General features: G+C 51.6%; 2 protein-coding genes and 1 long non-coding RNA gene across 10 annotated transcripts in view; 1 reads left to right on the forward strand and 2 right to left on the reverse strand.

The window, feature by feature from the left end:
- Nucleotides 1-8451, reverse strand: part of ANKS1A (ankyrin repeat and sterile alpha motif domain containing 1A) — a 112006-nt gene extending 103555 nt beyond the window's left edge. For all 8 annotated transcript variants that reach the window (XM_052814299.1, XM_052814302.1, XM_052814298.1 and 5 more), the window contains exon 1: nt 8189-8451. In XM_052814299.1, the coding sequence (XP_052670259.1) occupies nt 8189-8397 (209 nt within the window). In that variant the 5' untranslated portion in view covers nt 8398-8451. The remainder of the gene's footprint in view (nt 1-8188) is intronic.
- Nucleotides 8452-8571: 120 nt separating this feature from the next.
- On the reverse strand, nt 8572-10401 carry LOC128154510 (uncharacterized). The gene is made up of 2 exons (XR_008239360.1): nt 10357-10401; nt 8572-9772 (listed from the first exon to the last, which is right to left on the reverse strand). It is a non-coding gene; the product is annotated as an uncharacterized LOC128154510 (long non-coding RNA).
- A 40-nt stretch (nt 10402-10441) lies between these two features.
- TAF11 (TATA-box binding protein associated factor 11) lies at nt 10442-13593 on the forward strand. The gene is made up of 5 exons (XM_052814594.1): nt 10442-10686; nt 10778-10917; nt 11262-11349; nt 11845-11941; nt 13069-13593. Exons 1-5 carry the CDS (start codon nt 10474-10476, stop codon nt 13197-13199), a joined length of 669 nt encoding a protein of 222 aa, XP_052670554.1. The 5' UTR covers nt 10442-10473; the 3' UTR covers nt 13200-13593.
- Nucleotides 13594-13648: the final 55 nt, after the last annotated feature.

A 13648-nucleotide genomic window follows, 5' to 3' on the forward strand; every position in this document is an offset into this window, starting at 1 on the left:
TATTTGAGGTAACCTGTATGAGCATATGGATATTTCCAAAACCTGTTTGGCACTTCAAAACACTCTGCTGAGAAACTCTCGAAGCAAGGCAAAAATTAAGCTAATGTGTTCTCACCCTCCGTCTGACAAACACGCTGGCACTCCCAAGAGAGCAAGTCCCAGGACACTGGAGGACTCAGCACGTGGGTAAAGACTGATGGGAAGTCAATAGCCAGAAGAATTCACCCCAGCCTGGACACCCACCTATATTATAGAGCCAATGTTAATCAGTCACAAAGGTTTTGAGTCACTGCCTACACAGTTAAGACACTTTTACTCAGCATTAACAGAGAGATTCCTATCTGACATGCTGCGCTCGGAGCATTTTGCTCGAAGGCTGCACCACTTCAATCGATTCACATCTTCTCCCAACTCCTTACCCATTTAATTCAGTTCTTACACACCCTTCACAGCACTGCTGCACCTCCCTTCAACTTCTAACCATCTTTTCTGCCAACCAAACCAGGCAGCACCAGGTTGCTGCCCTCTGCACACACAGCATGGAAACCTCGGACTGCACGCAGCGTGTCTGGAAGGAAGCAGGACAAAACTCTCCCAAGGGAGTTTCACAGAAAGGGAAACCACCTACACAACAATTTTCCTGTGCACTCCAAGCAAGCCCTGGGTGCTACATAAAAACCAAGTCCTCCTCGACAGAGGAAAATAGGTAGTATCCATAGCTTCGGTGAGCAAAGCAGGGCATGGCTTAACGTGACTTGTCCAAGGTCCCACAGCAAATTTATGGCAAGAAAAACCCAGTCCTCCCAGACACAATCCTAATCACAGAATCATGCTGACCAAAGCAAGCAAATAAAGTGTTCCAAAGCTGAATTAGAAGATCACACAGATACAAAACCCTTAAGAGTCACTGCCAATAACTGCAGCCTTCCTGAATTATTTAAAAAGTGCTTAGAAAACAATTCACAAAAAACAGCCAGTGCACACCTAACGCCTGTGGCACTAAAACTCTTAGCAATACCAGCATTCAGGTATCTAATTAAAGAGAGATCTGTCCTGCTTTGCTGTTTGCACGGTAGGGTGTGGAATAGAAGACAGTTTAAAAGTGGGCGAGATTATTAATCACAGCACCAAGAAGAGTGAAAGACCCAGTTGTGATTTCTAACACAGCCCTGTTTTATGCGAACGCACCAGGAGCGACTTCCTTTTTACAGGGGAAGGGGAAGGTAGGGAAATGTTTTATTTGCACCTTTACACAATCCTGGAAGCTTGGACCTTGGAGCCTAGGCTGCTGTTCCGTGCCACTATCTCAGCCAGACACTGCAGGACTTGCCACTTAATCACAAGACCTGGCCACACATAATGTGATAAAATACACCTGTGAACGGACAGACACACTAACAGCCTTATCCTTACTACATATGGGGCAATTCCTCTTTTCCCCCAGTCAGCTGCACCATCCGTGCACGACCTCCCTTCCCAATGGAAACGCAGCACGCAGAGAGGTTGCAGCCAGACTCTCAAACCACCAGGAGAATGTGTAGCACTAACAAATCAATTCTTTGAATCATCCAGCCACACAAGAACAAATATGAAACCCCACTTTTTTTTTTTTTTTTAACAGAAATAATTTTTCTGACTCCTAACCACATTTGGACTATTTGAAGCTACTTTAAGCATTCAGCCATTACACCATGTCATTTCCTAAACCAAACAAAATACTCACCAGTAATAACTGCTGCAAATTGACTTGCCACTTGCTGTGGCTTCTGTGAAGCAACAACCAAATTCTTTCCCACAACAGATGTATACAAAAAGTCCTAATTCACAGCAGAAGTTTCTCCTTGATACACTTACAGAAGATTACATATACAATCTGGGGCTCAACAGCAGCCTCAGTTTCCCCTCTCGTCAACAAAGATCCAGTCTTTTCACATCAATAGATGAAAATAAAAAGCTTTTTCTGCAGATTTGGCTTTAACACAATTCATCTCTTACTGCTATTGGCAAAACCTACTGAATACAGCTTGATATTTCAGGCCACAGATTGTTTTGTTCCTTCCTGCCTTTAACTTCACAGCAAAGCAATAAAAAAAAAATAATCCAAATTCTGCAGCCTCTGTGCAGAAGTGCCCCCCAAAACCCAAGAAACCTCATGGATTCACAAAGCATTTCTAATTGCTGGACTTGCTTTTGCTTATAAGCATTAAGCTGCATTTACATTAAGATGATTTTATCTCTAGATGCTCACTGATCTACAAGAAATGCTTTTGCTCATGCTTTATGAGGTATGTTCTGAAAATGGAGCAGCCAGGGTATGATCAAGGAGCAGAGATTTGCATCAAGATTCCTGGAGCTGGCTTTCAGCAGATTTCCAGTCCCTGAAAGGATCCCAACGATCACGTTACGTGATCAGATCCCGTAGGCTGCACGGACGCCAGCACGAAGCCAAACCTCCCCGCAAACCCTGGCAAGCCACCACCTCTTTGTAAGCCCCACCATCTGCTTTGGCAAAAGCCAGAAACCCATCTCCCTCTCTGCCACTGCTTCTCATCCTCCCCATATCTTTCTCATTACCTCAACCTGCTGTTTGCATCCCCTTCTTCACATTAGCTTTCCACTGGGGTTTATTTTCCTGCCTAATATTTTCAGTGTTACACAGTAGCACATTCACCCCCTAGGGAGAGACCTTATCTTTAATTCTATCTTTGCATTTCCTTCTCATTTGGCTTATCAAGGTCTATCACATCTTTCTTCCTGCTTACCTGCAGAAATTGGTGATTTCGTTTGGAGTTTGCACACGTGTCTCACACCCAGAGGGCTCAGCTCAGTGATGTAAGCAGGAAGTATGAAAGCCTCAGACCCTGACAAAGTTCACATTTAAATTGTAATAAACACAGTGGGCAGTTAAGTTTATGTGATGAAACAATACGTTCCACAGAATTTACTGCCAGGGGCATCTCCTATGACTTTATGGACCAGCATTTGCTCTGTTCACAAAAAAAAAGCCACAAAACAATTAGTGTCCCAGATCAGTCCCCCAGCTAAACACAAATGCTTACCAGGTGTAATAGTAGGAATGCAGCTTCCAGCACCATGCCCACAAACGTGCTCATTTCTTCCAGGAAATGCCTGTTTTGTACCCAATTCAAACTTTATTTTTGAGATGTCTGAAACACTGCAGAACTGCACAGAAAAAGCTGGGCCCGGCACTTCAGAAGGGGAGATGGTCTTCTGAGAACAGGTAGTCCAAGCAGTGAGACTTATAAAAAAAATAGGAACTAAATACCATGCTGACATCAAAGAGACCCGAAATGAGACAGAGGAAGGAACAAGGGAGTTTTGCCGGCGCAGCAGAGCGTTTATAACCCTGCTCTTGGAATGAGATTCAGGGGGCGGAGGACAGCTTAGCAGCTCCCTTATCAGGAGATATCTTTAAATATGGGAGCAGCTTCAGCAGGACCAGGAATCAAAATGACTGCACAAAAAGAGGAAGGCTGCCAAAAGTTGTTTGAGGAAGGGAAAACATGAAACGCATAGAACTGACCATGGGCAGGTTTCTCCACCACAACTGAGGGGTAAGAAACCCGTAATTAGAAAAGTTCCCATGTTCTACCATTGGTAAAGGTAAAGTTTCCCACACCACGCACATCCCTAAAATTAAAGTAACCTGTCTTTTCTCTACAGTTGATCCAGACCCCTACCCCATCAACTCTGGCCACCCTCTCGTCTTGCAGGCTGACTGCGGTCTTGCAAAGCAGTTGCATGGGTATCAGAGATGCTTTTCACAGGTGCCAAACTAAGAAACTGCGTTTGGCTGTTATAAAAGGCAAAAGGCCATTTTTGCCAGAAGCTTCCAGCAGGACCCCCTTCTGAGGAAGCATAAAAGCAGTCCTACCCCTTTTTCTAAATACTTCCAAATCTCAATGACAAAGCTTTGTAACCTAAATTCCCTCAGATACAGCTTTATCATACATACAAGAAACTAAATCCCTGCTCCAGATACCTATTTTGTGATTTCCTTACCCACCAGCACTGAAGACATCTATTGTTTAAGCAGCTTTCCTGCACTGCAGAGCCTTGACAACTAGCCACCAACTGAAGCACCTTAGCCTTCACCATCAACTCACTTCTTTCATTAATGCTTTCATTTAATTGGCATTGTGAATTTCTCTGGGCACGTGTCCAGTCCATATTTACTGTTTTTAATTTAGAAAATGCATCTAATCATCATCAGTAAAATAAATCAAGATATAGGAATAAGATCTAAGAGAAAACCCTTCAACTTTAAAGTTATTCCAAAGTTGTTCTTGATGTGTTGCACACCTTCGGATGCTGTACTCTGGAGAAGGCAGGGGTTGGTGGGGTGGACACCACGTAGACTCTTTTCTGTCACCTCTGCCTTTCCACCCTCCTCCCACAGCATCAGGTCCCTTTAATTTGCCAATCTTCAACTTTCCATGAAGTGTCAGGAAGACAAAATTTCATATTCCCTATTTCCAAACCCTTGAAGTTATTTTTAAAGGAGTACAGAAAGGCAAAGTTAGCTATAATTAAATACCATGCCTGCTGTGGAGAACTTATTGCAACATCCTCCCTGCCCCCGGGAAGCAGGGAAACCGCAGGCGAAGGTGCTCCAGAGGAATCGCGCACCTCAACAGATGAGCAAAGAAGCCAGTAATCAGGCTTGGCACCAAGGGCAAGAGTTAATTTCACACTTTGCAGAGTGAAAACAGACCACAACAGAGACAGGGTGACACACAGGCAGAAGACAACTGCCCAAATTTCTTCTCTGATACACTAAGGCCACTTTGAAACTCAGTCTGGCTACTTTTTTTAGAAGCTGAATCCCCCAAATCCATTGTTTTGCTGCTGTACTAAGCGGACATGAAGGAGTATGTTTGCTACTATAATAAACCTTTCAGCAGAGCTTGTACATCTCAGAGCCATCTCACAGCCACACCAGGATGCTAAGCAATCACTTAGATTGATCCCACACTACAGAAAACAACAGTTTTGAACATTACCTAGCTTGTCCCAGCTGCTCCCCAAACAATTGTCAGGCTTCTCCTTGCAGGTAAATTTAGCAGCTGTTTCTCATAAAAACCTCGTCACTATAAAACAAGCATAAGTGTCCTCACATGAAGTCTTTTAAACCAAAGTAAATGTCCAACAAGTTGACAGAGCACCAGAAACAATCAGAAAGCCTCTAAATCATTAAAAGCCCATTTTCGATATCTAACATGCATCATTCACCGCAGCACCGAAGCCCTTAAATAATCCCCAGCTACCTCCTGCTTCCCAGTGCTGCAACCGCACACACCATGGCCCCCCCGAACTCCCACCCCACTGCCAGTTTGGAAGAGGTGACTACAGGCAAGAGCAGACTATCCTCATGGTCACTGTCCAGCATTTGTAACACTGAGATCAAGGAAAACTGCAGCCGCTGCTTGTACAAACACGGTACAGAGGTCACGATCCACACAGGATCATGTTCAGGGCAAGCATCCACGCGGGGTGTGCATGCAAACTCTTGTAAATCCAGGGATGCTGCAGCAGGTTTCACACAGCAAGTTAACGATGCACTGCCATGACTCCCAACATGCTGGGAACACCAACACACTTCCAGAATGAGAACCATTATCATAAACATGCAAAAAGCCTGACTGTAACTCAGCAGCAGGGAGAAAAAGGTTCAGGGATTGGGAATTTTGCTGGGAGAAAGGGATCATTGTAGTGTCAACTGACAGACATTTACGACAGTCAAGTTAATGCACACAGAAGCTACGAATGACAGCTGTGACATTCACCATCCTTCAGATACGTGTCTACACACAAAACCACATTTACATGTGAAAAATCACGCTAGCTGATCAGACGTCAAACAGCCTGCCCACTCCACAAATCAGCTGGTATAACAAGCAGTTGTCTTACCGGGGAAAAAAGGTCGCCGTCATCACCACGCATTGTCGGAAAGTGTGGCGGAGCTGTTAGAACAAGAGGCTGATAACACTCGTGGTGTGTATTTTACTCAACTGACCCTCTCCACTTTATCTAAACACCCTGCAAGTACATCCATCTTCTAACGTAGACAAGCCTGAAGTAGTCAGAGCAATCTCCCGCTCAGAACAAGGGCTCAGAGTATTTAATATATTAAAAGAGAAGAATAAAGTTTGACCCGAGAGCAGATTTACATTTCAGAGGAGCAAATGTATGCACCAGGAAAGCACAAGCTCTCCACATCAGCAGGTCTCTGCCATTCAGCTCAATGTGCAACAGCAGATTTCTGGTAAGGTCATATGAAGGAAAAATGGATCAAATTTGGGCACAAACGGGCAAGTCATATCCCTCTAAATAGTCAGGTCGCGCAGTGACAGTGTCACTCAGCACTGGACTCAGATCTCCTCCCCCTGCCCTAGTACAAACCAGTTGCTCAGGGAACAGGAACAGCAGCATTTCCAGCAGATAAGCTGAAATGGCAAAAAGCTACAACTCAAGAAACACACCAGCAAGTGGTTTCCTTGGGAGATGCCAAAAAAAAGGGGAGGAGAAAAAACTAACAAAGGTCTAAGAGCTTCAAAACAGCACAAATTACATAGCATGGTACTTTAAATGCTGAAGCAAATGACTGAGCCCTCCATCTGCTTGTGCAGCCCCCAGTGCAGCAGGTCTGATCCCTAAACCCCACCAGCCGCTGCCGATTTGAGAACCACAGCAGAGGACTATTACTGCAAGCCATGAAAATTACTGAGGAAGGCCAAGCATGCACAGAGCCAGAGCAGCAAGAGGATGCCTTGCCGAACACCTGGCTGCACATTTGCCCCAGTAAATTCATCCAGCAGCAATCCTCACTGTGAGAACCTAAACACGTCCTGGCTTCAGAGTCAGCAGTCTCTGCTAGCACCCTGACCCAGAGTCCTCTTCCAAACGCATCACATCTTCCCAGTTTCACCAGTCTGCAGCTACTGACGGTAACCAGCAGCATCCACAACCCCGCAGCCTGCAGCAGTCCAAGCCCTGGGGGACATGCCACCACCGGGGAGGGAGCACCCAGCCCTGGAATCACCTGCTCCAGACAGATTCCTCTCCTCTCCCAGCCCGCCGGCCCCTGCCGCTCCTCGCCTCGGAGCATGCGAGCCCGAGGGGCTCTGCTGCCAGCCCCCTCCAGCACAGCCTCCTCACACCCCTGGTCCCACAGGCAGCACCAAACCCCCAGGGCTCTCCCAGCCCATCCTCACCCCCCCCACATGTGTGACGGATGTGCGCCCACATCCATCACAGCCTGCTGTAACGTCTCATCCCATCCCCTTGGCCCTCAATTCCCATCCAACGCGCCTCCTCCTTTGGCCCACGCTGGCCCAGACTCCCAGGGGACTGGCCTCCTCAGTCCCTCCATGCTCACAGCGCTGCAGCCCACATCTGTGTCCCCCAGGGCTCCAGCCCACACCGCCGAGCCCCAGAGTCCTCCAACATCCCCTTATCCCACAACCCCCTCACCCACATGCTCCACCCCAAGAGCGCATCCAAACCCCTACAGCTGCCTCCCTGCCCTACAACCCTTATCTCATTTCCCCCAGCCCACATCCCTAGCCCCTTATCCCACAACCCAGCTCACGCCTTCTAGCCCCACACCCCTACAGACCCCCACACCTCCTGCCTTCTCCAGCCCCAGCCCCCATCCACGCGACCCCATAGCTCCGTGCTCCCTATCCGCCCCACAGTCCTACAACACCCCAAAAGCCCGCACCTCCTCCCTCACCCACAGCCCTACAGCCCCCAAGCCCCACAGACCCCATCTCCTGCTGTATGGCCCTACAGGTCCCCCAGCCCCATACGCACCACCCCCTACCCTGTGACCCTGAATCTCCCCAGTCCATACACCCTTATTCCAGCTCCATGGCACCACAGCACCCCATCCCCACACACCCCCCACCTCCTGGGATCCAGCCACATTCTCCCTACCTTCCCCACCTCCTGCCTCATAGCCCTCCAGCCTTCTCTGTCCCCCCACCCTAGACATACCCCTCCTGCCCCACAACCCACCAGCCCCCCAAGCCCATGCAGCCTCCCCCTCACCGAACAGGCCCGCAGCCCCCTCCCCACACCCCCTCCCTCCTCCTCCCCGGCCCTACAGCCCCTCCCCGGCCCCGAGCCCCACTCCCACAACCCCACACCCTCAGGCCGCGCTCACCTGAGGAGACTGGACAGCGGGTGCCCCACACCGCCGCTCCCGCTGCCTCCTCCGCCGCCGCCTCCCCCCCCGGAGCCGCCTCCTCCGCCTCCTCCTCCCCCCCCGGAGCCACCGAAGCCGGAGCTGAGGCGTTTCCCCGATAACAGCTTCTCCACGGCGGGCAGGTTCCCGGTACGGGCGGCCTCCAGCAGCTCCTGCTCCTTCCCCATGGCCCGGCCCGGCCGCCGCCGCCGCCCGCCGCCACCGCCTCCCGCCAAGCCACGCCCCCCGACTGGCCTTCCGGGGCGGGGCCTGGGGGAGGCGGGGTCCGCGGGGGGGCGGAGCCTGCGGGGAGGCCCCGCCGCCCCGCTGTGTTCCTCTTTCAATGAACCTTTTACTCCGCCTCATTTTTTGGCTCGTTTTATTTTATTTTATTCCTTTGAACGCGTGAATAATATAAAAGTGGGATTCCAGCACGTGCTGCAGGGGGAAAGGAGCGGTTTTTGGTCAAATTCCATCTCCCACATTTCTAATATGCTGGAGGAGCCGGGTGTGAAACACGCACGGGGGTTAGCTCAGGGGTGTATATACAGGAGGATGCATATAAAGGAGGAATGTATATAAAGGAGGAATATCTCTGCTAGGGCTTTTCCTCCTCGGGTTTATTGGGAGGATGAATATTCACAGGTAATTTCGCAGCTATTTTCCCACAGGGAAGTCTTCGGGGAAGTGCGGTGTTTTGCATTGCACGCTGAGAATCAGTCTACACCAGGAAGTGAAATGGTTACAAGCAGTTATCCACTGTATAACGCTATAAGCTAGCATAAAAAATAATTCAAATGTGGCCAGATGGTTCGTTTGAACATAATATTAACCGTATCAGCCCTAACAGACAGCTGCTCTCTCCCTCAAAGGGGATTTGCGCAGGTTGACTCAGGCAGTTTTCGATCCCCGTGTTCAGGGAAGCCCGATACAGGGTGGTTTGCGCTTGAGGGAGGTGAAGGAAGCTCGTCCCGATCCCGTGTTGTGCCACACACAGAGAAGGTGACACGCAGGGGATCACGGCCTCAGCATCCATCTAAAGCACCACCAGCCTCACGCCGTGGACCGTTTGTTTGGGTCTCCCCATGCAGCATTACCTTCCTGCTGGGGGGCTCGGGACTACCGAACTGCACAGAGGAGGAGGATGTGTAAAGGCACGGCTGGAAATTTCACATATTTAGCACCTTTTGCCAAAGGCATTCCAGGACTTTGCATGCCAGAATGAATCCCGCAGGCCTATGTTAACATTATCCCACAAAGAAACAAAGCAGTGCGGTGAGGATCCAGAGGCCGAGGAGGGGCTGGGGTGGACGGGGGGACATGGGCGCCGGGGCTTCCCCACACCGTGCCCCAGCCCGAGCCTCGCTCCCTGCTGCTGGAGCAGGCCCCTGTTAGAAGGAAACATTGGAGAAGATGGAGCGCGTGTTGGCCTGTCCAAACCGATCCCTGCTTCCAAGATACAGAACCATCGGGAAGCCCACAGTGATACCTCGAGGAGGTCTGTCTTGTTGGTAGCTTCAATCTGGGCCCAGGGACTGAGCTGTGGACTCCAGACGCGCCCCACTGCAACGCATCTCCTTTTTAATATCCATTTTTTTCTCTGTTTTCTACACAAAAGACCCCCACAGCGGAAGGGGACCCACCCGGCCCTCGGCTTCCCTCCCCGCTGCAGCCGCCAGCCCAGCTCCTCACAGGGCCCTCCCTCACCCCCCGCTCACCGCGGATCTCCCCTCACCCCTGGCCACCCCCGGCCCCCTGCACCGCCACCAGCACTTCCCACCCCAGTTCCCCCAGTGCCCCCTATCCCAGTCCCCCCAGCCCTTCCCACCCCAGTTCCCCAGTCCCCCCAGCCCTTGCCACTCCAGTTCCCCCAGTCCCCCCAGCCCTTCCCACCCCAGTTCCTCCAGTGCCCCCAGCCCTTCCCACCCCAGTTCCCCCAGTGCCCCCAGTGCCCAACACCCCAGTTCCCCCGGCCCTTCCCACCCCAGTCCCCCCTGTTCCCTCAGTGGCCCCAGCCCTTCCCACCCCAGTTCCCCCAGTGCCCCTAGTCCCCCCAGCCCTTCCCACCCCGGTCACCCCAGTTCCCCCAGCCCTTCCCACCCCAGTTCCCCCCAGTCTCCCCAGTGCCCCCCGCCCCCCCGCCTCACCCGCAGCCGCAGGCCCGTTGCCGTGGCGACAAGCCCCGCCCCGCCGCCGGAGAGGCGCGTCCCTTCGCGGCAGCCGTAGCGCTGCGTCATCAGGAGGCGACGTCGCTGCGTGAGGCGATGGCGGATCCCGGCGAAGCGGGCCGGGAGGAGCTCGGGGCCGCCGCCGCCGTCGATCAGGAGCCGCCGCCCGCGGCCTCGTCCCCCTCGGGGGATGGAGCGGCGGCGGCGGCGGGGGAGGAGGAGCCGGCGGCCGCGGAGGTGGTGGGCGAGGGCGAGGCGGGAGACGCCGGCGGGGGCGGCGAGCCCAAGGCGGAGGCGCCGGCCGGGGAGGTGAGGCCGGGCCGGGCCCGCTGCGAGGGGGGCGGAGCGGGGCCCGGCCGGGCTGTAGGGCCGCCGAGCCGAGCCTTGCGCTCTCGCCCAGGTGAGGAGCGCGGAGGGGGAGGCGGTGGACGGGGAGGACCCCAGCCTGCAGCCGTCCGCGGCCAAGAAGGTGAAGCTGGAGCTGAAGGAGAGGAAGGAGAAGAAGCACAAAGTGGACGAGGACGAGATCCAGAAGATGCAGTGAGTGCCGGGGCGCCGGGCAGCAGCACCCGGGGAGGCTGGTACTCGGGAGGGTTTGCCGCTGGAAACTGCAATAATCGTTTAATCGGTTTGTGAGCCCACGGTTAATGATGTCCACAGCTCCGTCCCAGATCCCCCTGTTCCCGAACGGACCCAGCCACTTTGTGTTATAAACTTTGGCACCACTGGGGCCACTTGGCACTGCTTTTCCCTTCCCGGCTCAGTTTTGTACTGCAGGATGCTGGGGATGGTAGAAGGGCTTTGCAGGACTGTTGCAGCGGCCTGAAGAGCTTAAGACATTTGTTTTTACTTTTGCTGTAAATGATCAATTCTCTCCACCCCAGAATACTGGTCTCTTCCTTTTCTGAAGAACAGCTGAACCGTTACGAGATGTATCGCCGGTCTGCTTTCCCCAAAGCTGCTATTAAACGGGTACGACTTCAATAATGCTTCACCACAGACGGAGTCTGAGCAGAGTAAGCAGGCTGAGCCTTACTAAGCCTAGCTGTGGTTGTATCTGGGCCTGGCTTTGCGGTGTGCTCCCCTCCAGCTGCGTCTTGGCCCCTGTGGCTGAGACCATTGTCTTCAGATCAGCTTATCCCATTATAGTCTACCTCAGTGGCCTCGTGTGTCTTACGCAGTTTAAATAGGAGCTCGTCTTAAATAACGGTGGTCTGGCGGGCCGTAAGGGAAATGTAATTGCTGGTACAGGGTCTGCAGCTGAATGAGGGTAAGCTAAAACCTTGACAGCCAGCTTGTGCCCAAAGCTGTAGGACCTACTTCCTAAGGCTCAGTTACTGCTGTTCTGTGCGTTTCAGTAGCCCTTGGTTGGTATTTGACAGGCTCAAAGTGCTAAATGTGAGTTAAAATGTTTGACCGCTGCTGTGTGTACCTCACTCAGCTGACTGTCCTTCTCTGCTTGTCCAGCTGATCCAGTCCATCACCGGCACCTCTGTCTCTCAGAACGTGGTTATCGCCATGTCTGGCATTTCCAAGGTCTTCGTTGGGGAGGTGGTGGAAGAAGGTGAGTGGCAAATGTTGAGTAAAAAGTTAAGAATACAGGCTAAACTCATTGCTTACAGCAGAGCAGAAGGACGTGGAACAAGACTGGATGCTCTGTGGCTCCTAGTCTCGCTGTCCCACGGGGCGCTCGGACCTTCCAGCAGCAGCAGGCGGCTACAGGTGAGAGCTAAGCCAAGAGATGGGTGAAGCGTGGTGTTGCCCATAGTCCCCTCTGATCCCATCAATACCGCTGCCTGTGAGTAAGCAGAGGTTGGTGACCACCAACCTCCTGTTTTATCCTCTCTAAAGAGGATGACTTACAAGTTCTTGCTCTGTAAGTCAGCCTGTGTGCAGGCTGCAAGAGGGCAGTAAGGGTCTTTTCTTAGTACTGCCATGGAGATGAGTTATTTAAGCCTCTTAACCGGTAAGATTCTTCCTTTATGGGATGAGCAGCGACCTCTTTGGGACAGGGGGTGGGAGGCTGGCCCAGCTGTGCTCCTGCTCTGCTTGGGCTGGAGGAGGAGGTGCTACTGGTTTTGATGCCAACCCGTTTGTATAGACTTGCCACACAAAACATGGCCTATATGTGCTGGGATCACCATTACTAGGGTGATGCAGTTTTGCTGCTGTCTCTGCAGTGCCGTGTCTTGCCTGAGGTGGTTTGGGTAAGCAGCTTCACTGCTGTCATTAATTGTTTCATGTTGTTAATTGCTTCAGGTCCTTGGCAGGAGGTGTGAGTAATACTTACTGTAAATGATAGAAAAGAAACTGGCCCGTAAGTCTGCTGTAGGTTGTACCTTCCTGTCACTGCTGTATGCTACCACCCCAGAACACCCACCTAGCCTAGGGCTGGCTTTAGGGCAGGCAGTTTAAGATCGTAAGTTCTCGTGTGACTCAAACCAGCATAGTCCATAGTAGCTGAGTGGTTTAAAAAGCAGTTTATTCTGGTCCAGTATTGATGCCCCTAGGACTGACTTTTTGTCTGGGAGAAGCACACAAAGCAGTTTCATTCTCGTGTATTAACAAAATGTGAGCTGTAAACCCTAAACAAAAGTGTTACCTGTTGCCTTTAAAATAAAGCTTCGACAGTAAGAGACTGGCTAAGCTTAACTGCCCTGCCCTATGAACTCTTTTGTTTGTATTGTTTAGCACTGGATGTCTGTGAGAAGTGGGGAGAGCTGCCACCTCTGCAGCCCAAACACATGCGAGAGGCGGTCAGGAGGCTTAAGTCACGAGGACAGATCCCCAACTCCAAATATAAAAAGATCATCTTCCACTGAAGTGTCCCAAGAGAAGACAGAAGTTAAAACAAGTTCCCGGTTGTGAACCTCACAACAGCTACAGCAGAGCTACGAGACTGAAGCTCCTTCGGGAGCGTTGTGTGTAGACTTAAGTGACTGCAGGCAGGCTTCCTGCCATCCCTGCTGGAGTCTGGCATTCATCTGAGCATGGTGCAGAAGTGGGCAGGAGCCAAATCCCTGACCTGGAGCCTTGGGCTCCCTCTGCTTCAACAGAGGGGGGATAAGAATGCTCAAGGTCTTTGGTATATTCACCCACCAGGGTCATACTTTCTGCTGGCACAGATGTAGAGGTGTCTCTGTACAGAAGTGTGTCTTTTTTTTTTTTGTACATTAAACTTGTTATGGTATTCTTAGTCTTGCTGGGAAATACTAATTGTGTAATGGTGTTTGTGTGATTCAAAGTAGGGGGATCTGTCTCAACCAACCCC

The sequence above is a fragment of the Harpia harpyja genome, chromosome 19 (assembly GCF_026419915.1).
Source record: "Harpia harpyja isolate bHarHar1 chromosome 19, bHarHar1 primary haplotype, whole genome shotgun sequence".
NCBI lineage: Eukaryota > Metazoa > Chordata > Aves > Accipitriformes > Accipitridae > Harpia > Harpia harpyja.